Here is a 27,968-nt window from a genome sequence, read left to right as displayed (position 1 = left end):
TATATCCTGGCCAACTTATTGGCTTTATAGGGGAATCCATTGGCAACAGAAACGAAATACAGAAAGAATTGGCCTCTACATACAGAGGGTAATACCTTATACATATTTTATATATATTTATAATTAAACAATAACTAATTGGAATTTATGCAAAGACCTTTCAGCATGCCAAAATGTTGCAGTTGGTTATTTTGGCCACTGGACTTCTAATGGCCACCACAGCGGGTCATTCGTCTTCAGGTCTATTGATACATGAAGTATCAACTAAGGGATCACAATTTCAAAATGACAACTAAAGTTATCAACAGCAGCTGGCTTTAACAAATCTTTCAGTATAGATTTAATAAATTTAGTTTCATACATATTTTTGGACCAAAAAAATACCCACACACAAAAGAAATTCAAAAAAAAAAAAAAAAAAAGAAAAAAACATTAAAAAAATGGGCCTTTTAAGCACTATTCAGAGCTTGAAGAACTGGACAATGGAGCATGTCTGGCATGCTTTAGTTCAACCGAAGAAACCTATTGAGGAGAAACCTCCAGTAATAGCATTTCCGAATCTTGGCGAGGATATACGGCAAGTAGTGCAGACGAAAGAGTTCGAGACGGCCCTTAATTCAGCCTCACCATTCCTACTGGCCAGCCTGGGTGCTTGGCCTGGCTATTGGGTTTATAGGGGCATGGATTATCATTCACATAGAATGCATGTGCCTTTACAGATGTACATAAGACAGGCAAGTCATATAATGTTTAAACTATTCCGTCATTTAATCTTCTTTTGGTTGATTTCAGACCTTTTTGCAGGCAAAACTTTTGCAATTTGCCATCATCTTGGCTGGCATTTTTACTGTCATCAAAGAGCAGCGTCGTTCTCGTATGATGCCCATCGATGAGCCATAGTATTCTTGCCTGATCTAGAGAGTGGGTAAGTCTTTTGATAATATCCTTTAACTTTCTGTCACTTGCTCCATCTCTCTCATTTCTCCCCCACAGCTGGCATACATGGTTTTCCTACTCTTTTTCCTTCGTTGGAAGCTTGCGTATGTTGGCCATTCTCTAGATCCAGTTCCTGCTAGTTCCAATACATTTCTGAACAATTTTCGGTACTTTTTTCCAAATTTTTGATAATAAATTGAAGTGAAAAAGAATAAACAATAGATAATTGTGCACTATAAATATAAATACAATCGGCCAATTAATTTCCGAAACAGCTTTAGAAGAACCTTCTCGATGAGTCTAAATCCTCTTGCCAGATCTAAACAATCACCAAGTCTTGAGGATAATTGTTAATCACTTGCTTAGCTTAATTCGATATTTTTTCTTTTGACTTGAAATTTAAAAAGAGACAAGCAAATAGAGAGTTATTCTTTGTCAAAAGGCATATGATTTTATTGTGGCATTTCTGTTTTTTGTTCTAGTCAATTTCTGTTAAAATCAATCCTAGATTTTGCCCTTCCTGCATCAAACGGTTGACAACTTCACCCAAAGCTTTTGGATCAATGCCAGCTTCTAGCAACTTAATGCAAATTTTGAGAGCCTCACGGGGTAATTCAATATTCAGCGTCTGGCTCATGGCAGCGACCACATCTAGGACTTTCTCGGCATTTTTCGCTGGTGAGGATGGAGTTTTTCTTGAATCTCGTTTCTCATTCATTTTTGCAGAATGTTTATTTTTGTAAGTTTAATGAGGAAGTGAAAATCAAAGCCTTCTTCATAAATTGTAATCGAACTCAAATGCCTAATGTAAGGAATGACAGTTGATGTACTTTCTATTTTTCATTCGAGTAAGCAGACTCCTTGAATATGTATATGCAAATGTTATGTCTGGTAGGAGCGGAATTGTTTTCCCGTTTTCAATTATTCTCGCCAACAACTTGAGATGCTTTTTGAGTTAATTTTATAAAGAAAAGTTCGAGCTACGTGATTAAAATAGGTTTTTGCTATACATCAGATATTGATTACAAATGGATTCAATTCCCATTATTATATAAAGTGTGAGTGAGAGCACAGAATTATGTGTTTTTAATGACTACTTTTGGGTGTAACTCTTAACTCTAATCTCACCTAACACTGACCGTTACACAAGTTCAAAGCTACAGAAATAGTGGAGGGAGTTTTACACACCTGCTGCTCCTGCACCATTAAAAGTAGCATAGAGCCCACAACCCCCTGCGGGCCAAGTGGAAAGATAAATTAGCTACAAATTAAACAAAATTATATATATACATATATCTACAATATATAAACATAGCACGCACACACGAAATAGACACTCTCACACACACACATACACAAACAAATCAAAACTGGCAAACAATTAAAAAACGCTTAAATGAAGATCTTTCTTCTTGTTTTGGTAAAGTGCAGGCGGCAGCGGCAGGTGATAAGTCATAAGCAAACACTTTATTTGGTATCTTTGTACTGTTAATAACTATTATCTTGTCTCACCTGTATGAGATACATTTTGATTGTTGTTGTCCAGAAAAGAGAATCACTGCAGATCGACTGCAGATAGTTTTGCTCTAGTTGATATATAAATATGCAGCAGCAACTCTTCTTTTTGGTGGTTCTTCTCTAGTTCTTTTCGAGTTTAAGTGTTTTCAATTGTTTAAGGAGAAAAAAACAAAGAAAATTGGTTGGAGGAAACGGGGGAAAAAAAACTTTCCCACTTAATGAAAATAAATTGAAAATTGTCTTCGTTTTGTTTTGCTGGTTACTTTTTAAAGTTAACTTCTTTCGATAAAGAAGTAATTGCCAGCTGATTCTGGGTTGATTGAAATTAAAAATGATGGATTCTATAGGGGTTGATTTTTTTTTTTGTAGGTTTTTGGCCTCCGGTCTTATTGTCCAAGTTTTTATATAGTCTGGCTATATAAACGGCAATTAGTCATCGGCACCGAACGAAACATATATTGAGAAAAACAAGTTAAACACTCGTATAGGGTTGGTGGTAATTTCTATTTACTTCACTTTTAGCACTTCTTTTTCGCCATTCATTTGAGAATGAATGCCTTTACACTAAACAAACAGAAATCGATCAAACAAAATTCCAAATGCCAGAGCGCGCACTAGCACAATCTATGGGAACTTGAGGCACTAACTATATAGCTGGTTGCGTTTTTAGTTAGTTTTCTCTTGTGGAGGGTTTCCTTTTTTTATTATTGTTGTTTTTTTTTTTTTTTTTTTTGTGGTTATTTGATAATTTGTACAATTATTTACAGTTTTCGTTGGGTTGTATGTCGGTGTGTTTTATAAATTTTTAGTAGGTATCATTATATTAGTTTCTGGTCTTAATCTTCTGTTTTCAACGCGTCGTTCATGACCGTCATCTAAGTGAGTTGAGCGCGAACTGGAAAACAACAAATTTTTCGAAATTTTAATCAATAATGGATTCCACAATGGTGTGGACTCTGTCAGCTAACAGTTGGGCTCACTTATGACTCTGCTAACTTGCAGTTGGCTCGTTTATGAGTCTGTTGGCTAACATGTGGAACATGTTGTGGAACGCTAGTCTGGTTGTCAAATGCCTATGGAAAACAGGGTATATGGGTCTAACACACACAATGACAGCAAGCAGAAAAAGTAAAAAAGTGGCACACACAATGTCCTTTAGGGCTGGCAAGAAATAAGCATAATATTCTAGAAGATTCATGTCACTTAGGCACTCAAAAACTCCAAAAATTTACGTTAATTATTTTGCTGAAAATAAACTAAATTCGAAACGTTCAAGCAAAGAGCCGACCCTGTGGTTTGGACAAACGTAGGAACAGGTTGCCATGGAGAAAGAGAGCAAAGATACAAAAATGTTGCAAGTTCCTTCTTTCTTGGTCGAATAGGGTAGGGTGGGTAGTCGGTGGTTGGTGGCAGCGGTGGCATGCACTTGAAATGCTTGTCGTCAACTTTTGGAATTCGTATTATTTTCTTGCCTCACAGTGTCGAGAGGTACGAAGGGTGCGTAAAATAGCGGCGCCCACCACCGACGCAGTTGTTGGAATTTTGTTAATTTGATAAGTAATTCGCATTAAAAAGGGAATTGGTCTAAATGGCAACTAAATTTATGTAAATAAGTAGGCCTATGGTTGGAAAAATGTGAACCAAAAGGAAAAATAATAAACACAAATAATGTAGATACGAATGTTTTGATGGTAAGATTTATTTCCAGCTATTTAGAATGGGATGGGCTTTACAATTCCGGGTTGGTTTCTGGATTCTTTTGCGTTTTAATCATCTTGTCTTCGTCATCTTTTCTTCCCTTCTTCATCATCTTATGTTCTTCGTCTTCTTCTGTTTTTCGTCTTCTTCTGTTTTTCGTCTTCTTCTGTTTTTCGTCTTCTTCTGTTTTTCGTCTTCTGTTTTTCGTCTTCTGTTTTTCGTCTTCTGTTTTTCGTCTTCTTCTGTTTTTCGTCTTCTTCTGTTTTTCGACTTCTTCTGTTTTTCGACTTCTTCTGTTTTTCGACTTCTTCTGTTCATCGACTTCTTCTGTTCATCGACTTCTTCTGTTCATCGACTTCTTCTGTTCATCGACTTCTCCTGTTCATCGACTTCTTCTGTTCATCGACTTCTTCTGTTCATCGACTTCTTCTGTTCATCGACTTCTGTTCTTCGTCTTCTTCTGTTCTCCGTCTTCTTCTGTTCTTCAGAAGAAGTCTGTTCTTCGTCTTCTTCTGTTCTTCGTCTTCTTCTTTTCCTCGTCTTCTTCTTTTCCTCGTCTTCTTCTTTTCCTCGTCTTCTTCTTTTCCTCGTCTTCAATTTTTCGTCTTTTCTTTTTCGACTTTCCTTTTTCGTCTTTCCTTTTTCGTCTTTCCTTTTTCGTCTTTCCTTTTTTGCCTTTTTCTCTTCGTCTTTTTTTTCGTCATCTTCTCTTCGTCTTCTTTTTTGTCATCATCTCTTACCCGTCTCCTTCGTCATCTTCGCTTCTTCGTCTCCTTTTTTGTCCTTTTCGTCGTCATCTTCACTTCGTCTTTTTCTTTATCTTCTATTCTTCCTTCTCTCGTTCTTGGTCGTCTTCTTCTTTATCGTCTTCTATTCTTCGTTCTTTCGTTTTTGGTCCTCTTCTTCGTCTTCTTCTTCATCCTCTCATTCTTGGTCCTCTCCGTTCTCCCGTTCTTGGTCCTCTTCGTCCTTTCCTTCTTGGTCCTCTTCTTATCTTCCCCTTTTCTTTCTTTTTTCTTTTCTCCATCTTCGTCATCCTCTTTTCTTCTTCATCGCCTTCTCTTCTTCCTTTTTGTCCTCTTCTTCTTAGTCTTCGGCAATGACAATGTACTGCGTCAGGATTTCAATGATTTCAGCCAAAGCCTGAGGTGCCACGTTAGAGTTCAATAATCTTATACAAACTTTTACGGAATTACGATTTAGATGCACTTGACCCAAATCGAACATGGCATGAACCGTATCATACTCTTTCTCCATCGGATCTTCACCATCCGGAGATTCGGTATCTCCTGCCGCATTGATTGCATTGACCGCATCGGACAAGGCTTGGCATACATTCAGATATATATCGTCACTGTCTTCCGACATAGTTTCATCTTCCAGAAAATTGTTTTCTTCCTCTGCTCCTGCTCCTGGTGTTAAAGGATCCTCTTTTTTTCCAGAAAATTCAGCCATTTTTTTAGTGAAATTAGTTTACTTTTTTATTTTATTTTTTTTTCAACACAATTTCTAGACCAGTAGTGAACTTTATTTTATTTTATTTTTTTGTTTTCCAGACAATCTCTCGACGAGTAGTAAAATTATACTGAAGTTTAGGTGAGAGTTATTCAGGTACATTGATTTTCAAGAGATGATAGAATATAAGTCGATATCTAATCGATAATAATAGAGAACTATGACTTGCAGAAATTAGAAACAAAAATCAGTCACAGTGAAAGGTGAAATGTTAATGTGATATAGAAATCGAGAATTTAGCCGATAAAAAGGCTAAGGCAAATGCCACTCAAGTATGTATATAAATGGCAAAAATGTGGGCTTTTTTTACTAAGCACTTATCAACACTAAAATTTGCAACTTTTAACACTAAAAGTAGCACAAAAAATGCAAAAATAAACGAAATATGTACTTGTTAACTCAAATTTGTTGAATTTAATTTACAATAGTTCTAGAGGTAATTTATATAATTGAACTTTTGGTTAACAAAGGTCATTAATATCAATTTTCTATTCAATTTTTAATTCAAGCAAATTGCTTTCGAAATCCATGCCACAGATTCTCCCTCTCCTCCTCCAATGAGAAATATCTTTTGCTAAGATTTGTGGAACCGATCAGTCTTCTGTTTTTCGTCTTCTTCTGTTTTTCGTCTTCTTCTGTTTTTCGTCTTCTTCTTTTCCTCGTCTTCTTCTTTTCCTCGTCTTCTTTTCCTCGTCTTCTTCTTTTCCTCGTCTTCTTCTTTTCCTCGTCTTCTTCTTTTCCTCGTCTTCTTCTTTTCCTCGTCTTCAATTTTTCGTCTTTTCTTTTTCGACTTTCCTTTTTTTCGTCTTTCCTTTTTCGTCTTTTCTTTTTCGTCTTTCCTTTTTTTGCCTTTTTCTCTTCGTCTTTTTTTTCGTCATCTTCTCTTCGTCTTCTTTTTTGTCATCATCTCTTACCCGTCTCCTTCGTCATCTTCGCTTCTTCGTCTCCTTTTTTGTCCTTTTCGTCGTCATCTTCACTTCGTCTTTTTCTTTATCTTCTGTTCTTCGTCTTCTTCTGTTCTTCGCCTTCTTCTATTCTTCGTCTTCTTCTGTTCATCGTCTTCTTTTCCTCGTCTTCTTCTTTTCCTCGTCTTCTTCTTTTCCTCGTCTTCTTCTTTTCCTCGTCTTCTTCTTTTCCTCGTTTTCTTCTTTTCCTCGTTTTCTTCTTTTCCTCGTCTTCTTCTTTTTCCTCGTCTTCTTCTTTTCCTCGTCTTCTTTTCCTCGTCTTCTTTTCCTCGTCTTCTTTTCCTCGTCTTCTTCTTTTCCTCGTCTTCTTCTTTTTTTCGTCTTCTTCTTTTTTTCGTCTTTTCTTTTTTCGACTTTCCTTTTTCGTCTTTCCTTTTTTTCGTCTTTCCTTTTTTTCGTCTTTCCTTTTTTGCCTTTTTCTCTTCGTTTTTTTTTTCGTCATCTTCTCTTCGTCTTCTTTTTTGTCATCATCTCTTACCCGTCTCCTTCGTCATCTTCGCTTCTTCGTCTCCTTTTTTGTCCTTTTCGTCGTCATCTTCACTTCGTCTTTTTCTTTATCTTCTGTTCTTCCTTCTCTCGTTCTTGGTCGTCTTCTTCTTTATCCTCTTCTATTCTTCGTCCTTTCGTTTTTGGTCCTCTTCTTCGTCTTCTTCTTCATCCTCTCATTCTTGGTCCTCTCCGTTCTCCCGTTCTTGGTCCTCTTCGTCCTTTCCTTCTTGGTCCTCTTCTTATCTTCCCCTTTTCTTTCTTTTCGTTCCCTTTTCTCCATCTTCGTCATCCTCTTTTCTTCTCCTTCATCGCCTTCTCTTCTTCCTTTTTGTCCTCTTCTTCTTAGTCTTCGCCAATGACAATGTACTGCGTCAGGATTTCAATGATTTCAGCCAAAGACTGAGGTGCCACGCCAGAGTTCAATAATTTTATACAAACTTTTATGGAATTACGATTTAGATGCACTTGACCCAAATCGAACATGGCATGAACCGTATCATACACTTTCTCCATCGGATCTTCACCATCCGGAGATTCGGTTACTCCTGCCGCATTGATTGCATTGACCGCATCGGACAAGGCTTGGCATACATTCAGATATATATCGTTACTGTCTTCCGACATAGTTTCATCTTCCAGAAAATTGTTTTCTTTCTTTGCTCCTGCTCCTGGTGTTAAAGGATCATCTTTTTTTCCAGAAAATTCAGCCATTTTTTTAGTGAAATTAGTTTACTTTTTTATTTTATTTTTTTTTCAACACAATTTCTAGACCAGTAGTGAACTTTATTTTATTTTATTTTTTTGTTTTCCAGACAATCTCTCGACGAGTAGTAAAATTATACTGAAGTTTAGGTGAGAGTTATTCAGGTACATTGATTTTCAAGAGATGATAGAATATAAGTCGATATCTAATCGATAATAATAGAGAACTATGACTTGCAGAAATTGAAAACGAAAATTAGTCACAGTGAAAGGTGAAATGTTAATGTGATACAGAAATCGAGAATTTAGCCGATAAAAAGGCTAAGGCAAATGCCACTCAAGTATGTATATAAATGGCAAAAATGTGGGCTTTTTTTACTAAGCACTTATCAACACTAAAATTTGCAACTTTTAACACTAAAAGTAGCACAAAAAATGCAAAAATAAACGAAATATGTACTTGTTAACTCAAATTTGTTGAATTTAATTTACAATAATTCTAGAGGTAATTTATATAATTGAACTTTTGGTTAACAAAGGTCATTAATATCAATTTTCTATTCAATTTTTAATTCAAGCAAATTGCTTTCGAAATCCATGCCACAGATTCTCCCTCTCCTCCTCCAATGAGAAATATCTTTTGCTAAGATTTGTGGAACGCGTTGCACCAGCAGCCGCCACAGCAACAGGTTCGTTGGCATGTGAATACAAAATTCATAAAAAAAAAAAGGGAAAAAACAAAAACCAAAACCATAATAATTAATACTTGACCAAGCAAGCAGGCAACTGACCAACCAACCGATCAGTCTTCTTCTGTTTTTCGTCTTCTTCTGTTTTTCGTCTTCTTCTGTATTTCGTCTTCTTCTGTTCATCGACTTCTTCTGTTCATCGACTTCTTCTGTTCATCGACTTCTTCTGTTCATCGACTTCTGTTCTTCGTCTTCTTCTGTTCTTCGCCTTCTTCTATTCTTCGTCTTCTTCTGTTCATCGACTTCTTCTGTTCATCGACTTCTGTTCTTCGTCTTCTTCTTTTTCCTCGTCTTCTTCTTTTTCCTCGTCTTCTTCTTTTCCCCGTCTTCTTCTTTTCCTCGTCTTCTTCTTTTCCTCGTCTTCTTCTTTTCCTCGTCTTCTTCTTTTCCTCGTCTTCTTCTTTTCCTCGTCTTCTTCTTTTCCTCGTCTTCTTCTTTTCCTCGTCTTCTTCTTTTCCTCGTCTTCTTCTTTTCCTCGTCTTCAATTTTTCGTCTTTTCTTTTTCGACTTTCCTTTTTCGTCTTTCCTTTTTCGTCTTTCCTTTTTCCGTCTTTCCTTTTTCGTCTTTCCTTTTTCGTCTTTCCTTTATCGTCTTTCCTTTTTCGTCTTTCCTTTTTCGTCCTTCCTTTTTTTGCCTTTTTCTCTTCGTCTTTTTTTTCGTCATCTTCTCTTCGTCTTCTTTTTTGTCATCATCTCTTACCCGTCTCCTTCGTCATCTTCGCTTCTTCGTCTCCTTTTTCTTTATCTTCTATTCTTCCTTCTCTCGTTCTTGGTCGTCTTCTTCTTTATCCTCTTCTATTCTTCGTCCTTTCGTTTTTGGTCCTCTTCTTCGTCTTCTTCTTCATCCTCTCATTCTTGGTCCTCTCCGTTCTCCCGTTCTTGGTCCTTTCCTTCTTGGTCCTCTTCTTATCTTCCCCTTTTTCTTTCTTTTCGTTCCCTTTTCTCCATCTTCGTCATCCTCTTTTCTTCTTCTTCATCGCCTTCTCTTCTTCCTTTTTTGTCCTCTTCTTCTTAGTCTTCGCCAATGACAATGTACTGCGTCAGGATTTCAATGATTTCAGCCAAAGACTGAGGTGCCACGCCAGAGTTCAATAATTTTATACAAACTTTTATGGAATTACGATTTAGATGCACTTGACCCAAATCGAACATGGCATGAACCGTATCATACACTTTCTCCATCGGATCTTCACCATCCGGAGATTCGGTATCTCCTGCCGCATTGATTGCATTGACCGCATCGGACAAGGCTTGGCATACATTCAGATATATATCGTTACTGTCTTCCGACATAGTTTCATCTTCCAGAAAATTGTTTTCTTCCTCTGCTCCTGCTCCTGGTGTTAAAGGATCATCTTTTTTTCCAGAAAATTCAGCCATTTTTTTAGTGAAATTAGTTTACTTTTTTATTTTATTTTTTTTTTTTCAACACAATTTCTAGACCAGTAGTGAACTTTATTTTATTTTATTTTTTTGTTTTCCAGACAATCTCTCGACGAGTAGTAAAATTATACTGAAGTTTAGGTGAGAGTTATTCAGGTACATTGATTTTCAAGAGATGATAGAATATAAGTCGATATCTAATCGATAATAATAGAGAACTATGACTTGCAGAAATTAGAAACAAAAATCAGTCACAGTGAAAGGTGAAATGTTAATGTGATATAGAAATCGAGAATTTAGCCGATAAAAGGCTAAGGGAAATGCCACTCAAGTATGTATATAAATGGCAAAAATTTGAGCTTTTTTTTACTAAGCACTTATCAACACTAAAATTTGCAACTTTTAACACTAAAAGTAGCACAAAAATGCAAAAATAAACGAAATATGTACTTGTTAACTCAAATTTGTTGAATTTAATTTACAATAGTTCTAGAGGTAATTTATATAATTGAACTTTTGGTTAACAAAGGTCATTAATATCAATTTTCTATTCAATTTTTAATTCAAGCAAATTGCTTTCGAAATCCATGCCACAGATTCTCCCTCTCCTCCTCCAATGAGAAATATCTTTTGCTAAGATTTGTGGAACCGATCAGTCTTCTGTTTTTCGTCTTCTTCTGTTTTTCGTCTTCTGTTTTTCGTCTTCTTCTGTTTTTCGTCTTCTTCTGTTTTTCGTCTTCTTCTGTTCATCGACTTCTTCTGTTCATCGACTTCTTCTGTTCATCGACTTCTGTTCTTCGTCTTCTTCTGTTCTTCGCCTTCTTCTATTCTTCGTCTTCTTCTGTTCGTCGTCTTCTTCTTTTCCTCGTCTTCTTCTTTTCCTCGTCTTCTTCTTTTCCACGTCTTCTTCTTTTCCTCGTTTTCTTCTTTTCCTCGTTTTTTCTTCTTTTCCTCGTCTTCTTCTTTTCCTCGTCTTCTTTTCCTCGTCTTCTTCTTTTCCTCGTCTTCTTCTTTTCCTCGTCTTCTTCTTTTCCTCGTCTTCAATTTTTCGTCTTTTCTTTTTCGACTTTCCTTTTTCGTCTTTCCTTTTTCGTCTTTCCTTTTTCGTCTTTCCTTTTTTGCCTTTTTCTCTTCGTCTTTTTTTTCGTCATCTTCTCTTCGTCTTCTTTTTTTGTCATCATCTCTTACCCGTCTCCTTCGTCATCTTCGCTTCTTCGTCTCCTTTTTTGTCCTTTTCGTCGTCATCTTCACTTCGTCTTTTTCTTTATCTTCTGTTCTTCCTTCTCTCGTTCTTGGTCGTCTTCTTCTTTATCCTCTTCTATTCTTCGTCCTTTCGTTTTTGGTCCTCTTCTTCGTCTTCTTCTTCATCCTCTCATTCTTGGTCCTCTCCGTTCTCCCGTTCTTGGTCCTCTTCGTCCTTTCCTTCTTGGTCCTCTTCTTATCTTCCCCTTTTCTTTCTTTTTCGTTCCCTTTTCTCCATCTTCGTCATCCTCTTTTCTTCTTCTTCATCGCCTTCTCTTCTTCCTTTTTGTCCTCTTCTTCTTAGTCTTCGCCAATGACAATGTACTGCGTCAGGATTTCAATGATTTCAGCCAAAGACTGAGGTGCCACGCCAGAGTTCAATAATTTTATACAAACTTTTATGGAATTACGATTTAGATGCACTTGACCCAAATCGAACATGGCATGAACCGTATCATACACTTTCTCCATCGGATCTTCACCATCCGGAGATTCGGTTACTCCTGCCGCATTGATTGCATTGACCGCATCGGACAAGGCTTGGCATACATTCAGATATATATCGTTACTGTCTTCCGACATAGTTTCATCTTCCAGAAAATTGTTTTCTTTCTTTGCTCCTGCTCCTGGTGTTAAAGGATCATCTTTTTTTCCAGAAAATTCAGCCATTTTTTTAGTGAAATTAGTTTACTTTTTTATTTTATTTTTTTTTTCAAAACAATTTCTAGACCAGTAGTGAACTTTATTTTATTTTATTTTTTTGTTTTCCAGACAATCTCTCGACGAGTAGTAAAATTATACTGAAGTTTAGGTGAGAGTTATTCAGGTACATTGATTTTCAAGAGATGATAGAATATAAGTCGATATCTAATCGATAATAATAGAGAACTATGACTTGCAGAAATTAGAAACAAAAATCAGTCACAGTGAAAGGTGAAATGTTAATGTGATATAGAAATCGAGAATTTAGCCGATAAAAAGGCTAAGGGAAATGCCACTCAAGTATGTATATAAATGGCAAAAATTTGAGCTTTTTTTACTAAGCACTTATCAACACTAAAATTTGCAACTTTTAACACTAAAAGTAGCACAAAAAATGCAAAAATAAACGAAATATGTACTTGTTAACTCAAATTTGTTGAATTTAATTTACAATAGTTCTAGAGGTAATTTATATAATTGAACTTTTGGTTAACAAAGGTCATTAATATCAATTTTCTATTCAATTTTTAATTCAAGCAAATTGCTTTCGAAATCCATGCCACAGATTCTCCCTCTCCTCCTCCAATGAGAAATATCTTTTGCTAAGATTTGTGGAACCGATCAGTCTTCTGTTTTTCGTCTTCTGTTTTTCGTCTTCTGTTTTTCGTCTTCTTCTGTTTTTCGTCTTTTTCTGTTTTTCGTCTTCTTCTGTTTTTCGTCTTCTTCTGTTCATCGACTTCTTCTGTTCATCGACTTCTTCTGTTCATCGACTTCTGTTCTTCGTCTTCTGTTCTTCGTCTTCTTCTGTTCTTCGTCTTCTTCTGTTCTTCGCCTTCTTCTATTCTTCGTCTTCTTCTGTTCATCGTCTTCTTCTTTTCCTCGTCTTCTTCTTTTCCTCGTCTTCTTCTTTTCCTCGTCTTCTTCTTTTCCTCGTCTTCTTCTTTTTCCTCGTTTTCTTCTTTTCCTCGTTTTCTTCTTTTCCTCGTCTTCTTCTTTTCCTCGTCTTCTTCTTTTCCTCGTCTTCTTCTTTTCCTCGTCTTCTTCTTTTCCTCGTCTTCTTCTTTTCCTCGTCTTCTTCTTTTCCTCGTCTTCTTCTTTTCCTCGTCTTCAATTTTTCGTCTTTTCTTTTTCGACTTTCCTTTTTCGTCTTTCCTTTTTCGTCTTTCCTTTTTCGTCTTTCCTTTATCGTCTTTCCTTTTTCGTCTTTCCTTTTTCGTCTTTCCTTTTTCGTCCTTCCTTTTTTGCCTTTTTCTCTTCGTCTTTTTTTCGTCATCTTCTCTTCGTCTTCTTTTTTTGTCATCATCTCTTACCCGTCTCCTTCGTCATCTTCGCTTCTTCGTCTCCTTTTTCTTTATCTTCTATTCTTCCTTCTCTCGTTCTTGGTCGTCTTCTTTATCCTCTTCTATTCTTCGTCCTTTCGTTTTTGGTCCTCTTCTTCGTCTTCTTCTTCATCCTCTCATTCTTGGTCCTCTCCGTTCTCCCGTTCTTGGTCCTTTCCTTCTTGGTCCTCTTCTTATCTTCCCCTTTTCTTTCTTTTTCGTTCCCTTTTCTCCATCTTCGTCATCCTCTTTTCTTCTTCTTCATCGCCTTCTCTTCTTCCTTTTTGTCCTCTTCTTCTTAGTCTTCGCCAATGACAATGTACTGCGTCAGGATTTCAATGATTTCAGCCAAAGACTGAGGTGCCACGCCAGAGTTCAATAATTTTATACAAACTTTTATGGAATTACGATTTAGATGCACTTGACCCAAATCGAACATGGCATGAACCGTATCATACACTTTCTCCATCGGATCTTCACCATCCGGAGATTCGGTTACTCCTGCCGCATTGATTGCATTGACCGCATCGGACAAGGCTTGGCATACATTCAGATATATATCGTTACTGTCTTCCGACATAGTTTCATCTTCCAGAAAATTGTTTTCTTTCTTTGCTCCTGCTCCTGGTGTTAAAGGATCATCTTTTTTTCCAGAAAATTCAGCCATTTTTTTAGTGAAATTAGTTTACTTTTTTATTTTATTTTTTTTTTCAACACAATTTCTAGACCAGTAGTGAACTTTATTTTATTTTATTTTTTTGTTTTCCAGACAATCTCTCGACGAGTAGTAAAATTATACTGAAGTTTAGGTGAGAGTTATTCAGGTACATTGATTTTCAAGAGATGATAGAATATAAGTCGATATCTAATCGATAATAATAGAGAACTATGACTTGCAGAAATTAGAAACAAAAATCAGTCACAGTGAAAGGTGAAATGTTAATGTGATATAGAAATCGAGAATTTAGCCGATAAAAAGGCTAAGGGAAATGCCACTCAAGTATGTATATAAATGGCAAAAATTTGGGCTTTTTTTACTAAGCACTTATCAACACTAAAATTTGCAACTTTTAACACTAAAAGTAGCACAAAAAATGCAAAAATAAACGAAATATGTACTTGTTAACTCAAATTTGTTGAATTTAATTTACAATAGTTCTAGAGGTAATTTATATAATTGAACTTTTGGTTAACAAAGGTCATTAATATCAATTTTCTATTCAATTTTTAATTCAAGCAAATTGCTTTCGAAATCCATGCCACAGATTCTCCCTCTCCTCCTCCAATGAGAAATATCTTTTGCTAAGATTTGTGGAACCGATCAGTCTTCTGTTTTTCGTCTTCTGTTTTTCGTCTTCTTCTGTTTTTCGTCTTCTTCTGTTTTTCGTCTTCTTCTGTTCTTCGTCTTCTTCTGTTCTTCGCCTTCTTCTATTCTTCGTCTTCTTCTGTTCATCGTCTTCTTCTTTTCCTCGTCTTCTTCTTTTCCTCGTCTTCTTCTTTTCCTCGTCTTCTTCTTTTCCTCGTCTTCTTCTTTTCCTCGTTTTCTTCTTTTCCTCGTTTTCTTCTTTTCCTCGTCTTCTTCTTTTCCTCGTCTTCTTCTTTTCCTCGTCTTCTTCTTTTCCTCGTCTTCTTCTTTTCCTCGTCTTCTTCTTTTCCTCGTCTTCTTCTTTTCCTCGTCTTCTTCTTTTCCTCGTCTTCTTCTTTTCCTCGTCTTCTTCTTTTCCTCGTCTTCAATTTTTCGTCTTTTCTTTTTTCGACTTTCCTTTTTCGTCTTTCCTTTTTCGTCTTTCCTTTTTCGTCTTTCCTTTTTCGTCTTTCCTTTATCGTCTTTCCTTTTTCGTCTTTCCTTTTTCGTCTTTCCTTTTTCGTCCTTCCTTTTTTGCCTTTTTCTCTCTTCGTCTTTTTTTTCGTCATCTTCTCTTCGTCTTCTTTTTTTGTCATCATCTCTTACCCGTCTCCTTCGTCATCTTCGCTTCTTCGTCTCCTTTTTCTTTATCTTCTATTCTTCCTTCTCTCGTTCTTGGTCGTCTTCTTTATCCTCTTCTATTCTTCGTCCTTTCGTTTTTGGTCCTCTTCTTCGTCTTCTTCTTCATCCTCTCATTCTTGGTCCTCTCCGTTCTCCCGTTCTTGGTCCTTTCCTTCTTGGTCCTCTTCTTATCTTCCCCTTTTCTTTCTTTTCGTTCCCTTTTCTCCATCTTCGTCATCCTCTTTTCTTCTTCTTCATCGCCTTCTCTTCTTCCTTTTTGTCCTCTTCTTCTTAGTCTTCGCCAATGACAATGTACTGCGTCAGGATTTCAATGATTTCAGCCAAAGACTGAGGTGCCACGCCAGAGTTCAATAATTTTATACAAACTTTTATGGAATTACGATTTAGATGCACTTGACCCAAATCGAACATGGCATGAACCGTATCATACACTTTCTCCATCGGATCTTCACCATCCGGAGATTCGGTTACTCCTGCCGCATTGATTGCATTGACCGCATCGGACAAGGCTTGGCATACATTCAGATATATATCGTTACTGTCTTCCGACATAGTTTCATCTTCCAGAAAATTGTTTTCTTCCTCTGCTCCTGCTCCTGGTGTTAAAGGATCATCTTTTTTTCCAGAAAATTCAGCCATTTTTTTAGTGAAATTAGTTTACTTTTTTATTTTATTTTTTTTTCAACACAATTTCTAGACCAGTAGTGAACTTTATTTTATTTTATTTTTTTGTTTTCCAGACAATCTCTCGACGAGTAGTAAAATTATACTGAAGTTTAGGTGAGAGTTATTCAGGTACATTGATTTTCAAGAGATGATAGAATATAAGTCGATATCTAATCGATAATAATAGAGAACTATGACTTGCAGAAATTAGAAACAAAAATCAGTCACAGTGAAAGGTGAAATGTTAATGTGATATAGAAATCGAGAATTTAGCCGATAAAAAGGCTAAGGGAAATGCCACTCAAGTATGTATATAAATGGCAAAAATTTGGGCTTTTTTTACTAAGCACTTATCAACACTAAAATTTGCAACTTTTAACACTAAAAGTAGCACAAAAAATGCAAAAATAAACGAAATATGTACTTGTTAACTCAAATTTGTTGAATTTAATTTACAATAGTTCTAGAGGTAATTTATATAATTGAACTTTTGGTTAACAAAGGTCATTAATATCAATTTTCTATTCAATTTTTAATTCAAGCAAATTGCTTTCGAAATCCATGCCACAGATTCTCCCTCTCCTCCTCCAATGAGAAATATCTTTTGCTAAGATTTGTGGAACCGATCAGTCTTCTGTTTTTCGTCTTCTTCTGTTTTTCGTCTTCTTCTGTTTTTCGTCTTCTTCTTTTCCTCGTCTTCTTCTTTTCCTCGTCTTCTTCTTTTCCTCGTCTTCTTCTTTTCCTCGTCTTCTTCTTTTCCTCGTCTTCTTCTTTTCCTCGTCTTCTTCTTTTCCTCGTCTTCAATTTTTCGTCTTTTCTTTTTCGACTTTCCTTTTTCGTCTTTCCTTTTTCGTCTTTTCTTTTTCGTCTTTCCTTTTTTGCCTTTTTCTCTTCGCCTTTTTTTTCGTCATCTTCTCTTCGTCTTCTTTTTGTCATCATCTCTTACCCGTCTCCTTCGTCATCTTCGCTTCTTCGTCTCCTTTTTTGTCCTTTTCGTCGTCATCTTCACTTCGTCTTTTTCTTTATCTTCTGTTCTTCGTCTTCTTCTGTTCTTCGCCTTCTTCTATTCTTCGTCTTCTTCTGTTCATCGTCTTCTTTTCCTCGTCTTCTTCTTTTCCTCGTCTTCTTCTTTTCCTCGTCTTCTTCTTTTCCTCGTCTTCTTCTTTTCCTCGTTTTCTTCTTTTCCTCGTTTTCTTCTTTTCCTCGTCTTCTTCTTTTCCTCGTCTTCTTCTTTTCCTCGTCTTCTTTTCCTCGTCTTCTTTTCCTCGTCTTCTTTTCCTCGTCTTCTTTTCCTCGTCTTCTTTTCCTCGTCTTCTTCTTTTCCTCGTCTTCTTCTTTTTTTCGTCTTTTCTTTTTTCGACTTTCCTTTTTCGTCTTTCCTTTTTTTCGTCTTTCCTTTTTTTCGTCTTTCCTTTTTTGCCTTTTTCTCTTCGTTTTTTTTTCGTCATCTTCTCTTCGTCTTCTTTTTTGTCATCATCTCTTACCCGTCTCCTTCGTCATCTTCGCTTCTTCGTCTCCTTTTTTGTCCTTTTCGTCGTCATCTTCACTTCGTCTTTTTCTTTATCTTCTGTTCTTCCTTCTCTCGTTCTTGGTCGTCTTCTTCTTTATCCTCTTTTATTCTTCGTCCTTTCGTTTTTGGTCCTCTTCTTCGTCTTCTTCTTCATCCTCTCATTCTTGGTCCTCTCCGTTCTCCCGTTCTTGGTCCTCTTCGTCCTTTCCTTCTTGGTCCTCTTCTTATCTTCCCCTTTTCTTTCTTTTCGTTCCCTTTTCTCCATCTTCGTCATCCTCTTTTCTTCTCCTTCATCGCCTTCTCTTCTTCCTTTTTGTCCTCTTCTTCTTAGTCTTCGCCAATGACAATGTACTGCGTCAGGATTTCAATGATTTCAGCCAAAGACTGAGGTGCCACGCCAGAGTTCAATAATTTTATACAAACTTTTATGGAATTACGATTTAGATGCACTTGACCCAAATCGAACATGGCATGAACCGTATCATACACTTTCTCCATCGGATCTTCACCATCCGGAGATTCGGTTACTCCTGCCGCATTGATTGCATTGACCGCATCGGACAAGGCTTGGCATACATTCAGATATATATCGTTACTGTCTTCCGACATAGTTTCATCTTCCAGAAAATTGTTTTCTTTCTTTGCTCCTGCTCCTGGTGTTAAAGGATCATCTTTTTTTTCCAGAAAATTCAGCCATTTTTTTAGTGAAATTAGTTTACTTTTTTTTATTTTATTTTTTTTCAACACAATTTCTAGACCAGTAGTGAACTTTATTTTATTTTATTTTTTTGTTTTCCAGACAATCTCTCGACGAGTAGTAAAATTATACTGAAGTTTAGGTGAGAGTTATTCAGGTACATTGATTTTCAAGAGATGATAGAATATAAGTCGATATCTAATCGATAATAATAGAGAACTATGACTTGCAGAAATTAGAAACAAAAATCAGTCACAGTGAAAGGTGAAATGTTAATGTGATATAGAAATCGAGAATTTAGCCGATAAAAAGGCTAAGGCAAATGCCACTCAAGTATGTATATAAATGGCAAAAATGTGGGCTTTTTTTACTAAGCACTTATCAACACTAAAATTTGCAACTTTTAACACTAAAAGTAGCACAAAAAATGCAAAAATAAACGAAATATGTACTTGTTAACTCAAATTTGTTGAATTTAATTTACAATAGTTCTAGAGGTAATTTATATAATTGAACTTTTGGTTAACAAAGGTCATTAATATCAATTTTCTATTCAATTTTTAATTCAAGCAAATTGCTTTCGAAATCCATGACACAGATTCTCCCTCTCCTCCTCCAATGAGAAATATCTTTTGCTAAGATTTGTGGAACGCGTTGCACCAGCAGCCGCCACAGCAACAGGTTCGTTGGCATGTGAATACAAAATTCATAAAAAAAAAAAATAAAGGAAAAACAAAAACCAAAACCATAATAATTAATACTTAACCAAGCAAGCAGGCAACTGACCAACCAACCGATCAGCCCAACCAACCAACTAACCTAACCAAAAGCCAGCAACTTGCAAAGTGCGTAAGGTAATCAAAAGGAGAAACAGGAAATTTTGTTTTGCAAAAACAAAAACAAAAAACGAAAAATATTTCATAACCTGACACAAATTGCCAAAGATGACAAATGCGGATGATAAAACCGATATCGAAAAAGATAGAGATAGCTGGATAGAAGGAGAAAGAGTAAGATGAAGATTTTCACTTACAAATTAGCTATCAGCAACTTCTTTTTATCTTTTTGGGATCTGGTCAATACACCCTTTTTGCCCGCTAACTAAATGAAAATGAAACGTTTACTCGTTTTGGCATACCAAGCAGATATAGCCTGGGCATAGGACTGAAATCTAAGCTTCAACTTGTTATAGGGTATTTCAGTAGATGTATTTTTTTTATTATATTTTTTATATTTTCTTGTTGTGCTTGACTGGACTGGGCGCGCTGATCTTATGTGTGGCACACAGCGTGATAAATGCGCTTGGATCGTCGGGGCGGTTATAAAAACCAGCAATCAAGACCCAAACGAAAGTGAAACAAAAATGCCGACAGTCAACCAAGCCAAAACCCAGAGCCAGAGCCATAGCCAAAGCCAAGCCAGACCGCGAGTCGAGCTGAAAAACTTGCAATTTCCATTTTAAATACGCAACAACTTTCGGCTAGAGGCAGGCTCTCGATGCAAGATGAGAAGAGAGGTCTGAGGAGAGGTCCACTCCTCTCTACTCAGCTCTACTCCTTTCCTTTTCATTCCTCTCCAGATTTGGTACTGCTGTTACTGCTACTCCTCCTCAATGGATAGAAGGCTCATGAGATTTTGATTCAAGGCGGTCCTCTCCTTCTTTCTCTATACATATGTATGTAGTTTGTTCGTTCGTTCGTTGTTGTGTCTGTGCCTTGTCTGGGGTCTTGATTGGGCTCCTTCTTTCCTTGCTCAATATTGTTATTGTTGTTGCTGGTCGACTATGTCATCAGCATAAATTTTTCTTTGCGCATTCATCATAATTTTCATGCCATTTAATTTGTGTTATAAATTTCAACTGACTTTGCTTGTGAAAAAGGGCGCCCCCTCACCCTAATCTTCAAATTAACCAGACATGAAGAAAGAAAGAATTATGATTGACTGAACTTGAGCAGCAAAACGGAGTTGAGAAGTCGTAAAAGATATTAAATCTAGAATTAGCTCTGCCACACAACAAGGAAAAAGGGAAACTTCCCCAGATAATTGTAAGACGATTTCTTACGGAATCACAAGCACAAAATCATATAAAAACCGTAGACGAAATTTTTGAGTTGATTAGTTATAGAACTTTAAATCGACCATTTAATGAAAAGTTCCCCAAAAATCTGTACGTTTTTCCTTTTTTCACCTACTTCACATACTTTATTTTAGCTTAAGTCTCTTTCTATTGACCTAAAATTCTTTGCCAAATATTAACTGGGTCAAAACTTGGTCTCACATGCAATTTTTCAAAGGCTTATTTAATTCTGATTTCTAACAAAAATATCCCTAAATCTAATTGTAATTGAACCTGCAGAGAAAGGGGCGTTTTCTCTGTGGTCAGTTAAGGTTCATTGATCTCGGAATTTTTGATTTTAGTGTAGCTAACCCACGCCTTGTCTAGCCTGGTATAGCCTTTCCTTTCCTTTTATTTTCTTTCCTTTCACTTTCACTCATTTTCGATCTTCCTCAAGGTGCTTGTGCTGGTGCTGTTGGTTGATTGTGGTAGCCTTAGTAGTAGCTAAGTGCAAAATAACTCTAGTTAAAATATGGTCACGCACTTCACGAACCAACGGTCAGATAGACAAACAGATCAACAGAACGATCGACGCGTCGGTCAGTCATTTACAGCCCATAGAAAATCGTTGAATTAGCTAATTGCCCAAATGGCAACTGTGATTACCCAGGGAGACGATTTTCTGCAAATGGCCAATAAAACGGCGAAGGAGGCAGCAGACTGACAGACTGAGGAGACTGGTTGGTTAGTTGCAAGCAAAACAAACAAACAAACAATGCCACAACAAAAATGCAACACAGTGAGCCTAAAGAGATAGGTAAGTAGGTAGATCGACAGTAGAGACACCCTGTACGAGGTCGACACTCATTAACATATTGTTTGATGGCTCTATTAGCCTAATTCAAGCCTTATATACCCCAACTAATTACCACACCTTAGGTATACACTGGATACTAAAAGATGTGAGTATTTTCCTACAACTATCAATAACAAGAAAAACACACAGACTGAAAGACTGACTGGCTGACTGACTGACTGACTGGCTATCGCTTGCTGAATGGCTAACTGTCTGGTCGGTCTGGTTGGTTGGTTGCCTGGCTGGCTTGTCTCACATCTTGCAGCCAGGTTAAAGATCGTTAGGCGCGACAAGAGGTCGTCAGGTAAAAGAAAAGGAGATGCTAACGATAATGAAGAAGGAGGCACAACATCAACTCAATGTGTAGGTACAACAAGGCTGAGTATATCTCACGGGTTCATAAGTGTTTTGCGTTGAAATCTTTTTCATTTTCATTAGTTTTTTTTCTTCTCCTCATGTTTTTATATGGTTTTGTTTTGCAATCAGCAAAACGAACTCAGCCGCCGCAGTAAATGATTGAGCAAAGCAATTTGATGAAGAGATAATCATGTGCATATACGAATTGCCTATATGGTAAATGATGTTAAGGGAAATCCATTAAAAAAATGAAAAACACCAAACAAAATAGAAACCGAACAGGTAGAATGAGCTCTCTTATACAATAGATTCGCTAGCACTTCCCTTTCGACCGGAACACCATATGATACGATTCCCTTGGTTATATAACCATTCATCTAATGGCAAGGAAGTCAATCCTAAGTAAACAATCAACTTGTTTGACTTACGCAATGATTTCCTTTTGAATGCAGGAGAAACTTACATGTAAAAGCAAGAGAGAGAGAGAGAGAGAGAGAGAGAGAGAAGTAGGTTGGAAAATGGTATTAGTCATTTGCAAAAGTATAAAAAATATCGTAAAGGAAATTTTCACAAGGTGATATGATTACAAAACGGGGAGCCGAAAGAGACGTAGGGAACATGATTAGGCAATTTCCTTTGACAAGCAGTTGTCCATTGAAACGCCAATTACAATATGAAGTGGAAACACTTACTAAAACAGTTGAACAAAATCCCAATAAACATTATATAATGTATACAAATATATAGCCTTAGAAAGCTAACTATGGTAATTAAGAAGGCCTAACTCCGGCCTTTTAAAAGGTCGTATAAACCTGCAATTAATATCAATTATACATGCATTTTAGGCAAGGAATTATTAATAAGGAATATTTCCAATCCTTTTGAAATTTTTCAACAATTTGTACTTGCCTGGTGCATGAGGATCGTGGGAAAGTATCCTTAGAATAGTTAATTGAATAATAAAGGATTACAATTTTCTTCTTTTCTTTTCTTTTTACTCCTTTGATCATTTACGGATTTTGGTTGTGAAATCTCTTTTTCTCGCTGCCTTCGAGATAATTTTATGATGTCTCAACTCAAACAACAAACCTCAATCATTTGAGATGCAACCCCCACCCAACAACAATAAGTCAAACATGCGAGTATCTTTGGCTAGGAGGTGTAGTAGTAGGCAGGTGTTAGAGTTGCCCCGGTCTGACCGCGGTAATATATTTTCTCATTTTCAATTGATGGATGGGACACAGGGAGGCCTGTTATTCACATTGGTGTGAAATTATTCATCTCGCTCTCTCTCTCTTTCTCTCTCTCTCTCTCTCTCTCTTTCTCAAAATCTGCTATGGCAAAGTGCTGCAGTTTCAACGCATGAAGTTCAATGGACGTTGAACAAAAGGGTCTCTTTTTGTTCATCTTTATGGACAGTTAAACAATTATATTTGGTATTTACAACAGGCAGGGGGCTACTTCCAAAGAGTAAAACCGGCTGAAAAGATGTCAGCGAAATATGAGAGATGTGAAAGATGATGCAATGCGGCAGCACTCGAACCCCAGTCGAGAGGACAGACAGATACTACAGACTACTGCAATGGCAAGGAGCAAACAAGCTGCTGCGGCGACAATCTTCACTCACTTTGGCACTTTCGTTTATTTTGTTTTTTTTTTTTTTTTTGTTGTCTTGTACCCCAATCGACTGGCTTTCGCAACAAGTCTTTAACAAATTGTTGGTCACGTAATGCAACCAACAACTGACCATTAAGAAATTCTTGCAGTGGGTGTGTATATGGACCCCGCCGAACCAGCCACGCCCGTCTCGTCAATCGGTGCGGTCGGCATAAATCACAAGTGAAAACTTCAGTTAAGGTTTTGGTTTGAAACACCATTCCATGGCGTGCATACAATTTAATCAGCGTTTTTATATCTGCACCTTCAGCTTCAGCCACAACCTATGCCTAGAGATAGATATGGGTAATATGCAATAGCTTTTTTTTTATAAATTGCATATCGTCTGTATGCCCAACGGATTGACGTCAAAAAAAACACAAAAACTGACTTGGGGTTTCGGTGCTGCTCGTCATGCCAGTCAGTCAAACGGTCTGTCGGCCGGTTAGTCGGCTTAGATGCAATCTAAGCTTTGTAGTCGATATGCATCAGCTGTCGATGTCAGAGTACCCTCTAAATAAAAACACTTTAATAAGTAGAACAGAACAATACCCTAACCTAGTGAAATGCATGCAAAAGCATAAATGTCAATTCTCAATTTGAGAGTGAAAGGCCCGAATTAAAATGTGTGATTCTTTATTCAAGATTTAGAATATAAGTTTCTTGTTTGAGAACCCAAGTCTTCATTTCTTTAGAATGAAATTGCTTGATTTGGATTGCTTAATTTACGAAACCAGAATCTTAATTTAAATATATCATTCTTTTAACGCAATTTTAATCAAAGAAGTCAGTAAAACTTTGCAAACGAAATCGTATGGCCGGACTTGAAATCTTTTTCTGCCTTTATATACCCTTTTTTGACCCTGTATCGTACTGGGTATGCAGCAAACTATGAGAGCTAAGTACTAGTACGTTTGAATATTTCCCTATGGTTTTTATTTTAATTTTTTTATAGCCTCCGCCTGCTCCCTCACCTGGTCTTCCACCTCATCCCGATTCCTATTCTCATCCTCTTTATATTGCTGCTGCCATGTATTTTTATGAAATCTTTCAGTTGATGTAGGTGCGTTTGTTATTTTTTAGTCTTTTAGGCTTTTTCTTTTTCTTGTCTTTTTTTTCCGTTAATTTGTAAAATACTCACGTGCCTCTTGTTGTTGTTTGCTTTACCATATAGAAAGAAAGAGCTAGTGCCAGTAAGGAGAGATGAGATGTGGTGAGGTGAGGTAAATGCCACAACTTGGCACGTATCGAGTGCTAAAGACATTGTTGTTTTTCTTGGATTTTAGAAATTTTTTCCTATGTTGTTAGCATTGTTTAGCCATTTATGCTGATTTCTATCGAGACTCCAGAGTGGAGTTATAGTAAATCTTTTTGCGTCCAGCCAATCCTTCGTCTATGTGAGTACACTTTGGCTGATTCGACTTGACTTCTTGACATATGTTAATGTAGGTGTGTGTCATATTATTGCAATTGTTGTAAATTAATTGCCAACTTATATGCAAATATGCGATATGTATAATAATAACCATTTACATTTTCATAGCCCCATGCAAATTGCAAATTTTCGAGGCGTTGGTAAGGAGAGCTTAAGTTGAAATCCAAAAAATATAACAACACCAACAGAAAAAAAAGGCGCGAAACAATTTTCTTAACCCACGCATAGCCAATTAAATGCCGGTATACAAAAAAAAAAAAAAAAATGTATGTATATATTGTGCGGAAAACATGTTTTCCCATGTGAACTTGAATAAAATGCCAAGCTTGAATTGGGTTACAGACAATTGTTATAACCCATAATCATGTACAGAGCAATTATACCAAAAACCAACTACAACAACAACTACCATACACAGAGTTACTGCATACATGTATGTATACACATTTGCAGACAGATTGATTACTCATGCAGAGCCAAGCAGGAGATTTTGAAATGTGGGGCAACGCCTGTACAACATTAAGAAGGAAGCCTTTAAAGGTAGGGCAGATGCTGGATTGGTATGATGCACAAAGTCTCTCATTTAAAAATAGTCAACAAGACTTTCATTTTTTCGCTAAAAGTATTTAATTAGAATTCGCATCTAGTTTTGGTATTTAAAATAAATATTTTAAGGGGTTTTAGACTCGGTCAAGCCTCGATACTGATAAAGCCTTTAAAGATAAAGCCAATATTGAATTCCAATGATGTATATATAATCCGTTATTATCTAAAATAAGTCAACAAGGCTTTTATTTTTTGCATAGTATAGTTTTGATTTAGAATTCTCAACTAGTTTTAGTCTTTATGATGCATATTGCAGTGGTTTTCAACTTTTTTTAAACTCAATTTTTGGGCTGGACCTACAGTTGAACACATTTTAAAACACTTTTAACCAATTGCAAAGACCAATTTGCATCATGACCAGTCATTTGGTAGCAGTTTTCAATTGCTTTCATGAAATGTTGGGATAATTATAAAGTGGAAGTATTGCCAACTAGTGTCAACACGTTCCGTATGATCTAGTTGGCAAACAAATTGGTAACTGAAAAACAGTTTCAGCATTGAAACGTCAAGAAAACGTCAGTGTTTTAACATAATGCTACTGATTTTAAAATAATGCTACTCAAATTCAATACAGGAAAAACACAATTAGGTCAAGATCTATAAGTTTAATAGAGAAAATATTTCAATGAACTAGAATTTTTGTGGGAAAATTCGAAGCGTCTTAAGCACTGTTATCATTAATTCTCGAGCAAACTAGAAAATTATATAGAAAAAAAAAACGTAAATGATAAATGAAACAAGAAACCGAAACTTGCAGAAAGATCATTTATATCAATTTGCTCACAAACAAAAGTCGTATATTAAATTTTAGGGAAGTTTGTGTCTATGTGAGATATATCGGCAAGGTGTAAAATCCAAAATAGAAGAAAAATTAACATTTTTTTATCTATAGTTTTTTGTGGGCAAATCAAATTTGATACACGTTGCATGTTAATTAGTTTCAATTTCAATGAAAGCTACAAAATTGTTCGGCCTGCCATGGCAAATCAATCAAGCGACATGATGACGACGACTACGATCGAAGTCAGCCGGACCAATCGAGTAGCCATCACATGGAGCAAAACAATCAACATTATCGCAAAAAAAATAAACTATAGATATATATTTATATATATATATATATATAGACAGAAACAAAAGGCAAAAGTAAAGAAAAGCAAAGATTAATGATCAGAAATGTACATTAAATTGGTTTGTGCGAACGCATATATGCGAAACTTTCACTTTCGTTGCTGGAGAAAAGTCTCCCGGCCCTCCTTCTACTCTACTCTCTTGGGTGGAGGGTACTGTATTGGCGGAATTGTGAAATCGAGGCTGGGCTAAAAGAACTATATATATCCATGGCAGTTATCTAGACATTACACGCAATAGAAAACTTATTGACTTTGTCCCTGGCAATTGTTTTAATTGGATTGTTTATCAGAATTTTTGTTAGTTTTGGGGGGTTGCCATGCCATTTACTAGGTTGGTGGTTTGACCTGGCCTATCTTTTGCCAGTTGACCTCATTGCCTCGTTGACTGAACGCACATTGCCATTGCGCCTTGGTATATAAATTATATGTTGACCCAATTCGCCCCCATACATACATACATACATATGTATGTAAGTCGAAATGGTTTCTGTTTCAGTTCAGGGTTAGATGTGAGAAATAGTAAATTAAATTAAATCAAAAATCGAAAATACTCTTGCATAAAGTTAATGTTTTCCGGAAAGTTTAATGATTCAGAGTCTCTTCCTATAAGTATCTAGATTCCAGAACTACTTGGGAATTCTAAGAAAAGTAAGCTTTTAATCAAAATGGATTTACAGTCATCTAAATAATAAAATCAGTCAGAGAATCACACAAATGAACTATTCTATATCCCATTATAGGATTATAACATAAAGGTAAATGATTTTTCTGCATAGTAAAGGATAAAATATCAATATACCTTGTAAAGGGTATCAAGTTTTTCATCATTTGTGTTTCAATTACGCCTTCTCCTGTTTTCTAGTATTTTTGCAAAACTATTTCCCCTCCAAGGTCTTTAGATTGTTTTTTGTTTTTTTGCTTTGGTTATTTATAATAAATAAAAGAAAAAAACAAAAACAAATTCAAGTAAATATGTCGTCAGTATTTAGCGTTTTGCTTTTTGCTTTAAATAAAAATTTTGCGTCTAAATGTCTGTATAAAAAATTAATGTCTAGCTGGGAATTTCTAGGGGTAAATTTTTGCTCTCTCAGCTGCTCCATAGATTTATGTTGGGACAAATTTTTCTTATATATACATACATACATATATATGTATAAATCCGTTTGGACTGTCTTAGAAAAAAGATCTTTTGAATCTAGTATATATTTTTTTTGACTTATTTCTTGTTATGTCTTCGAAATGCTTAAACCTTAATGCTTTGGCGTAACATAAAAATACAATTAGCAATGTCATAAATTTTGTGGTTAATTATCATAATAATTGAAGAATTTTTAAAGATTTCAGGAAACCTTTCCTGGTAATATACAAAAAACATTGTTTATAATATTAAGTCAAATGGAAATTGATGGACTATCCAGAAGCTTTCTTAAGATATTTCTTAGTGACATGGCTCTTCAGGAAAGTCTATGAAGTTTATATAAATAAATGCAATATGAAGTTCAGAAAATAGTTAAGATTACAATTTCACATGGATAACGCTTCAAAATTGTTTGGATTACTCGAATCGGATACCAAAGTTTTCTGTTCAAAGTGCAGCGAACTGCAATATACTTAACCTCAATATACAACAAATTTTCTTTTTTTTTTTGTTGTTTGGTTTTTTGTGTCAATTAATCTTGTTCATATTTAAGCCTTATATATTTTTTTTAAATTTTTTGGCTAGCGCCAATGAAAAAAAATCATAATTTTTCATATTTAACGAGCTAAAATTACTGCGACAAGTACTGGACA

At 36.0% G+C, this 27,968-nt stretch overlaps 3 protein-coding genes across 9 annotated transcripts in view; 1 reads left to right on the top strand and 2 right to left on the bottom strand.

Moving 5' to 3' along the window:
• The window catches only part of Svil (Supervillin), a 162,216-nt gene that overhangs the window by 129,761 nt on the left and 4,487 nt on the right, over window positions 1-27,968 (bottom strand). For 2 of the 6 annotated variants that reach the window (XM_068286523.1, XM_068286522.1), the window contains exon 1: window positions 2,449-2,721. The exons of 1 other annotated variant lie outside the window; for it this stretch is intronic. In XM_068286523.1, coding sequence (XP_068142624.1) covers window positions 2,449-2,463 — 15 coding nt within the window. In that variant the 5' untranslated portion in view covers window positions 2,464-2,721. Of the gene's footprint in view, window positions 1-2,448; window positions 2,722-27,968 lie in introns of those variants that run through there. 3 more of the 6 variants (XM_068286524.1, XM_068286516.1, XM_068286520.1) reach the window with 3 other exon arrangements.
• On the top strand, window positions 294-1,187 carry LOC137574047 (uncharacterized). Of its 2 annotated transcripts, none has more exons than XM_068286154.1 (3): window positions 294-734; window positions 793-900; window positions 1,051-1,187. In XM_068286154.1, the coding sequence occupies exons 1-2, from the start codon at window positions 441-443 to the stop codon at window positions 898-900; spliced, it is 402 nt and encodes a 133-aa protein (XP_068142255.1). In that variant the 5' UTR covers window positions 294-440; the 3' UTR covers window positions 1,051-1,187. The 2 variants fall into 2 exon arrangements, with proteins under 2 accessions (XP_068142255.1, XP_068142254.1); XM_068286153.1 differs by having other exon boundaries at window positions 793-925; window positions 994-1,187.
• On the bottom strand, window positions 16,293-17,990 carry LOC137574009 (uncharacterized). Its single transcript, XM_068286114.1, has 3 exons — window positions 17,819-17,990; window positions 17,419-17,497; window positions 16,293-17,330 (listed from the first exon to the last, which is right to left on the bottom strand). Exons 1-3 carry the CDS (start codon window positions 17,988-17,990, stop codon window positions 16,877-16,879), a joined length of 705 nt encoding a protein of 234 aa, XP_068142215.1. The 3' UTR covers window positions 16,293-16,876.

The sequence above is a fragment of the Drosophila tropicalis genome, unplaced genomic scaffold, assembly GCF_018151085.1.
Source record: "Drosophila tropicalis isolate 14030-0801.00 unplaced genomic scaffold, ASM1815108v1 contig_443, whole genome shotgun sequence".
Classification (NCBI taxonomy): Eukaryota; Metazoa; Arthropoda; class Insecta; order Diptera; family Drosophilidae; genus Drosophila; species Drosophila tropicalis.
The sequence above is the reverse complement of the archived record's forward strand: the minus strand, read 5'-3'. Positions and strand labels throughout refer to the sequence as shown.

Excerpts from the sequence above, each read along its gene's own strand:
- LOC137574047 (XM_068286154.1), top strand. The coding sequence starts at position 441 with ATGGGCCTTTTAAGCACTATTCAGAGCTTGAAGAACTGGACAATGGAG. Across the intron at positions 735-792 it reads TACAGATGTACATAAGACAG|ACCTTTTTGCAGGCAAAACT; the intron begins GCAAGTCATATA and ends GGTTGATTTCAG.
- LOC137574009 (XM_068286114.1), bottom strand. The coding sequence starts at position 17,990 with ATGTCGGAAGACAGTAACGATATATATCTGAATGTATGCCAAGCCTTG. Across the intron at positions 17,498-17,818 it reads GGGTCAAGTGCATCTAAATC|GACGAAGAATAAAAGAGGAT; the intron begins GTAATTCCATAA and ends CAAAAACGAAAG. Across the intron at positions 17,331-17,418 it reads AAGATAAAGAAAAAGACGAA|ACGAAGAGAAGATGACGAAA; the intron begins GTGAAGATGACG and ends ACAAAAAAGAAG.